Below are 6,105 nucleotides of genomic sequence, written 5' to 3' on the forward strand. Positions count from 1 at the left end.
CAATGATTTTGTATTCGCGACTATCTACGCGTCGCTAGATCACCACGTGATTTCGAGTGTTTGTAGTAAGCTCGCAAAGGATAAGTTGTAAGCGGATGTGTTTACACTTTAAACCTAGGAACGGTGGGAATAGAAGTATCGCGTGGCTGCTGGCTGAGAACGGTATCAATCTCAACCGCGATATAGGTATCACCTGTACAACAGTGGCACGCACACTTCTGCGCACACGACATGCATCTAGAAGGTGTGCTAAAACGGATAGCCCAAACTTCTCGTATGCACAGTACAGGGAGAACCAATTATATTATAATTGATTGCAATTAAATAACCCACTCGTGATCGCTTAGAGCGATGGTCATGGTCAGCCATTAAAACACTACTGTTCGAAGACACGTAGCACTCTATTCTGCCAAACATACTTGAGGCCACCAGTTTTAGCACACCCAGTACGTGTAATTCCTCTCACTAGCGCGTAGGCTGCTGAACCGATGGATCTATGGGAGCGTGTACTTAACGTTTCTTACGAAATCTGGCTATTAAATCGGATTTCGTAGCCGAGGTTCGCCAACCGTACCGCGAAAGCTCTTGCGAAAGAATATCGCGTCGATGATGTTGCTCCAGATGCGACCAAGTGCCGCAGTGCGGTAAACGCTAGGTTCGCGTCGACGAGGAACGACACGGGTCGCCCAACAGCGATAAAGAGCCTACTGTCTGGCCTGCACGAGACGAGGGTGTCGACACGTACCCTTGCGCTCCGTTCATGAACGAACCAGGGGGTAGAATGACGCGTTGCTCGTCAGGCATCCTCGGGGCCACGCACGCGTCCGGGGGTTGAACGACACTCACTCGGTTCACAGAGAAGGCGGTGAAACGACGAAACGGTAACGGAACGATCCCTCACCGGACATGTGCAAAGCTCTCCCACGTAGCCAGCCGGAGTACGGACATTCTCTACATTATCGATTCTCTCGATTCACCCCCTCGAAGGGTGTGGACGGAGACGGTCGTTCCGCTGGTACCGGGAGAGAGATACGACAAGGCTGTGTTGGATAATGATTACTACATGATTATTCTTTAAATTGATCAGTAATCACGAACTTTCAGTAATCACGAAAATTCTTATTTTAACGCGACGCCTCTGTTACCGCAACGTATCCTTTCGGTGTGGTTAATTATTTATTAACCGTTATTCATGTTTACTGGTTACACGGTAATTATAAACACGAATTACATATCGGCCAACACTGTAACGATACCGATAACTTTCGTACGGATTCATCGTCAAGTCTCAGCCTAAGATTGTAATTTATTGAGCGTGCGTTACGCATGCATGCGACAAAACTGTTTGTACATATGTAATTCTTTTCTTTTTGTAATGACAAATAAATTTTATTAAGTTACTCCCAAGTATAATTTATTTCTTTTATTAATATTATTTATTTACAGTGATGGAAAAACCCGTCTATGAATATGAATGCCTAAAACTGAACAGCAACAGTTAATCGATTTGCGATCTAAGACGCAGCCGCCGCAGTCTGGTTTTGTTTCTCCATTTTTCTCTTTTCTCTCCTTTGAAGTCGGCGTTCCCGTTCGTATTCTTTCATTCGCAAATAATAGCTGAAACAAGTAGACGTTACAGTGACAAAATTTCAGAGAAAAAATTGATATTTCTGCTACAAGTAAATGCATATTTGAAATTAAAAGCTTACTCTTCAGCTTGACAATGAATGTAGGCATGTTGTTCTTGTCTACAACGAGGATGTATAGGCCAATGTCTTCTTTCGCAGGCTGAATACTCTAAGTACTTGTGAGCACAATAATCTCTGAATTTTTTTGGAACTTTGCCTGCTATCATTTCTTGCTCTGTTGCCATCATTACTATAAGGTAAAATAATACTATTAACCGATATAAAAAATCCCAAGAAACAATGTTTTTGCATACAATTATTATATTACTATATTATATAAACTAAGTTTTCTTAAATATCATAGATATTACAAATAATACAAAGAAATATTTGAATCAATGGGACAAAAAATGTATGAAAGACCATAATGTTCTTAAGATCGTGTGAGTATTTTCAAATGGAGGATCACTTAACTCATTTTAATTAATTGAAATGATTGAATTCCTCTTGACAGCAACCTTCATATAATATAAAGAGGATTATCAACAAATTATAAAAGTAATCATAAATTTTGAAAATTTAATCAAACAAAAAAAATAAAGAAAACTTAGAAAATTCTGGATACTTAAAACATATGCATATGTTCACCATCAAAAGTGGCACTTAAAAAACTGTTCACAAAATATTTAAAAAGTCTTGTATACAATCCGTAACGAGAGGAATAACAACGTGAGATCTTCATTTAATATAAGTCTTCAAATGTTCGTTCAAATATTGTAGTTTTTGCACACATAGTTATGTCACTGGTAGAACACTCATACATGAAAGCAATAATAACAATGCAAACAAACTTTGGGACGATAAAAGAAAACCGATAACGACCGAATCGTTTGTTACCAGTTGATTGAATATGTTGTTTGTACAATTATGAAACATCGAATATAAAATATCAGCAATTAATTTGAATTTTAAGGTTAGAATGGAACAAAATACTTGCCCCTTTCTTTACGACCATTAGGAAATCCCAATTGCGGATCGAATGACGGAGGTTTGAAGCCTTCCGGGTATTCACTCCAATTTCCAAAAGTTGTTAACACGTTACCCATTTTTGTTAGATGTGTTACCAAATTATGATAGAAATATCTACCTAGCTGAAGACGTAAGGTAGTTCACTCCGCGAGATGCTGACATCTAGCGACACTTATTTACGTAACCTATTATAGCTATTTACATATGAAAATACTAAACACGATTTGACATTTGCGGAACAGAATTGTTGACATTTTGAACAGAAAAATTTGACAAGTTCGACTACTTTGAATAGGTAAGTTTGAATGTTTAATTTTACATGGAAAAAGGGATATATGTACGAAGTTTAGAAGAAACGATTTATTCAAATATCGCTGAAATAAACATATACATATATTAAAAATTGTAAAGAATTTGAAAGGTGATTGGTAGCCTGATATTCATTTATAAAATCGCTTCAGGGCAATTAGGTTATATCAATAATTTTATTCTTGAAAATTTAAATTATTTCTTAACAAACATTCAAGTTGTGTAGCACATTTCTTATTAGCTTAACAAACTGTTCTTGCTTCTGCGAAGAGTATCAATCAAATACTTACAGCAATAAAAAAGATCATTCTTGTTTTATTGTATCTGAAAAATTTAATCATCCTCTTCTTCCATTGCTTCAGGTATATTGTTTCCTAAAACATGTCAGATAATATAATTAAGAATCAATGTCCTATATATTATGAAAACTATCACGTACCAGTTTGTAGCCTTTCCTCATTAGGCATATGTCCAGCTTGAAGCAATTTACTAAGACGTTGTACTTCTTCAAGGGAAGAAGCATTCGTAATAGCCTCCCTAATTTTGTTGCGTTCCTCTAGTGTGGTTAAAGGTTTATCCGTAAATGCACCAGTAGCTTGTGTTTTTGCCTTTTTAGCTATCTCCCGAACCATTTCTTTTCCTTTCTTACTTCTAAAGTAAGCAACTGCAGCTTCGCGCTCCTTCATTTTAATTTTCCTAAAATCTAGAAGCCTAAGTTGTGGAAACCTATATACGACATATTGCCTGTACTGAGGTTTTGCAGAGACTGGATTTTGTAGTAGACAAAGATTAGTCAAATTCTTTAACTGGGTCAGTGGTTCCAAGTCACCAAGTTCTTGAATCATATTTCCAGTTAGCATAAGGGTTTCTAAGTTTGGTATGCAATGCTCCAATCCTTCCCCAATTCTAACAATACGATTATTGTTGAAAAAGAGCGTCTTGATTCGTTTTAATAAAGGAAACCCATCCAACTTCCTAATATCATTGTCTGAGAAATCTATAGTGTCAAACTGATCCTGAAAACATTTTTTATTTGGAGCTGCAAAGTTTATTAATGCATTTCAAACTTAACTACACGACAATGTTAAAGAAACAATTCCATCACACAAGAATTCATATCTTGAAAGTCCGTGACTTCGTAAAGTGTCACGAACCTAAATAAAGATCGCGCATAACCAACAAGTATGTAAACAACATCACAAAATCAAAGAACAAGAATTTATTGATATGTATACTAACCAGAGTTGCGCCCAAGTTTTCGATCGTAGGTATTTTGTATCCTGTAATACAGAAGAATTAAAAGAACATTAAAGAATTAGAAAATTAACGACAGCTTTGAGGTTATACTTGCTCAATGCGTTTCGCCTACACACCTCTCAGATCCAATTCACGATCCTTTACAGGATTTATATACTGCATAGATTGTTGTATTAAATCTGGCGTTAATTTCACCATTTCTTAATAATGTTGTTATTTGTAACCACTATGAAATGAAGGTTATCTTGATAACAACAACAGATCGTTGAAGTTCGTCGCGAGAGTTAAGATCTCACAGTTGGCAAGAATGGATACTATGAAATCTCCCTAGTATAGCCAACGGAACATTCAAACAGTTTGATATACATTTCGCGGGAACAGTATAATAAATCTGAATTTCTAAACAAAAATTTTGCCTGATTTAAAACAAAAAGAAAAAACGATAAAATAGGAGTTTATCGAGAGCAAAACGTTGACTGAATTTTAGCTGAAAATCATCAACGATACCATGAATTATTGAAAAAAGAAGTGAAAGAGTTCGACGAACGTGTAATAAAGTCGAGTACGCAATGATCGTTAACGTTTCCTCTTGCAACAACCAGTAACTATTTCTACGAGCTAAGAGCAAATATAAATCCTCCGGTTACGAGGTATAATAAGTCTACTTGTGTTCGATAATCGGTGAAAATACAAGAAAACCTTCAATTTCCCCGTATACGGTTCTGCATGGATAATGACGGCGGCAAACGTCGTTTAAAATTTAACATTATTCAACAGTGCCATAAAAAACGAATAACAGTCTCGTTGATATTAATATTATGGATTTCTCTTTGTTATGGATTCATTCAAACCGTTTGTTAAATAGAATTTATTAAATTTCCATAAAATGTTTAGTAAGATTCTAAAACGCAGTAAAGTATTGAAGGAAGTCTTTCAAATCTGGAGACTTCAATGCCTCGAGATCGAAAGTAACGGTACGATCTTGCTGGACAATGTCCGCCAGTCATAGTTAAATAGCTACGAGCACTTTCAGGAACGTTCGACGGATCGACAGATGTAACCGTTTTACGTCAGTTACGAAACTACATAGTAAGCAGCCGGTCAAAGCACGATCCAGACGCGATCCGGTTTTTCCTATTCGATCAGCTACAACTTCTTCCAAAACACACGAAAACGCTGCGGGGTACGAGAATGTTTGGAGATTATAAAAATCTCAATGTGGAGCTTCTTCTGATATTCATCTTTAATCGATGGGACGTGACGCATTTGACTTCCGCTTGCGTTCCCTGAAAGGAATGTAGTATCGCCGTGTATTCCTGAAAAAAAAGCTGCAATTTAAATGAAAATGAATCGATTTCAAATTTCGATGATTACAAGGCAGACTCGGTTGCATTTGTTTGAACAATGTTCACGAACAGACGTCAATGTCACTCGTTTACAAATAAACAAGTCAATTTTTATTTACACCGGCAGCCACGTTTCTTGGACATGTGTGACATCATGTTCATTTATCAGACTTTAGTTTTTAAATATGCATAAAAATATAGATAGTGTTTCGTGGTCGATGGTTCTAAAATACGGTCAACTGCATCAAGTACGAAGAAAGGACATGTCAAGTTTCCACCTTCAAACTTGGTATGCTTCAAAATTGAAAATATTGAATTTATGTTTAAATTATTATTCAGTGATAGTAGAATGCATCAACGGTCCCTGATTCCGTGACTAACAAGAATAGCCCACAGACTTGGGACTTCCAAGTTGGAATCCCATACGCATTACATATGCTTTCTCAGTAATCTGTAAAATCGCAGAATAAATTAATGCATAGAACGCAAGTCACATTCGCAATCGATTTCAAGAACGCGGAAAGTCACATACAGAG

The 6,105-nt window shown here is 36.7% G+C and overlaps 2 protein-coding genes and 1 long non-coding RNA gene across 3 annotated transcripts in view; all 3 read right to left on the reverse strand.

Moving 5' to 3' along the window:
* Positions 1-1,408: 1,408 nt before the first annotated feature.
* Positions 1,409-2,812, reverse strand: LOC128888344 (NADH dehydrogenase [ubiquinone] 1 beta subcomplex subunit 7). Its single transcript, XM_054145097.1, has 3 exons — positions 2,626-2,812; positions 1,710-1,878; positions 1,409-1,617 (listed from the first exon to the last, which is right to left on the reverse strand). Exons 1-3 carry the CDS (start codon positions 2,732-2,734, stop codon positions 1,515-1,517), a joined length of 381 nt encoding a protein of 126 aa, XP_054001072.1. The 5' UTR covers positions 2,735-2,812; the 3' UTR covers positions 1,409-1,514.
* Positions 2,813-2,927: 115 nt separating this feature from the next.
* LOC128888342 (probable U2 small nuclear ribonucleoprotein A') lies at positions 2,928-5,291 on the reverse strand. The gene is made up of 4 exons (XM_054145094.1): positions 4,340-5,291; positions 4,206-4,246; positions 3,406-3,982; positions 2,928-3,340 (listed from the first exon to the last, which is right to left on the reverse strand). Exons 1-4 carry the CDS (start codon positions 4,419-4,421, stop codon positions 3,300-3,302), a joined length of 741 nt encoding a protein of 246 aa, XP_054001069.1. The 5' UTR covers positions 4,422-5,291; the 3' UTR covers positions 2,928-3,299.
* Positions 5,292-5,396: 105 nt separating this feature from the next.
* Positions 5,397-6,105, reverse strand: part of LOC128888345 (uncharacterized) — a 10,324-nt gene continuing 9,615 nt past the window's right edge. The window contains exon 3 of the long non-coding RNA XR_008460231.1: positions 5,397-6,020. This is a non-coding gene — a long non-coding RNA (uncharacterized LOC128888345). The remainder of the gene's footprint in view (positions 6,021-6,105) is intronic.

Source organism: Hylaeus anthracinus, unplaced genomic scaffold (assembly GCF_026225885.1).
Source record: "Hylaeus anthracinus isolate JK02 unplaced genomic scaffold, UHH_iyHylAnth1.0_haploid 11994, whole genome shotgun sequence".
Taxonomy (NCBI): Eukaryota; Metazoa; Arthropoda; class Insecta; order Hymenoptera; family Colletidae; genus Hylaeus; species Hylaeus anthracinus.

Excerpts from the sequence above, each read along its gene's own strand:
- LOC128888344 (XM_054145097.1), bottom strand. The coding sequence starts at position 2,734 with ATGGGTAACGTGTTAACAACTTTTGGAAATTGGAGTGAATACCCGGAA. Across the intron at positions 1,879-2,625 it reads TAATGGTCGTAAAGAAAGGG|TAATGATGGCAACAGAGCAA; the intron begins GCAAGTATTTTG and ends TTTACCTTATAG. Across the intron at positions 1,618-1,709 it reads ATTCATTGTCAAGCTGAAGA|CTATTATTTGCGAATGAAAG; the intron begins GTAAGCTTTTAA and ends TACTTGTTTCAG.
- LOC128888342 (XM_054145094.1), bottom strand. The coding sequence starts at position 4,421 with ATGGTGAAATTAACGCCAGATTTAATACAACAATCTATGCAGTATATA. Across the intron at positions 4,247-4,339 it reads TCGTGAATTGGATCTGAGAG|GATACAAAATACCTACGATC; the intron begins GTGTGTAGGCGA and ends TCTGTATTACAG. Across the intron at positions 3,341-3,405 it reads TGAGGAAAGGCTACAAACTG|GAAACAATATACCTGAAGCA; the intron begins GTACGTGATAGT and ends GACATGTTTTAG.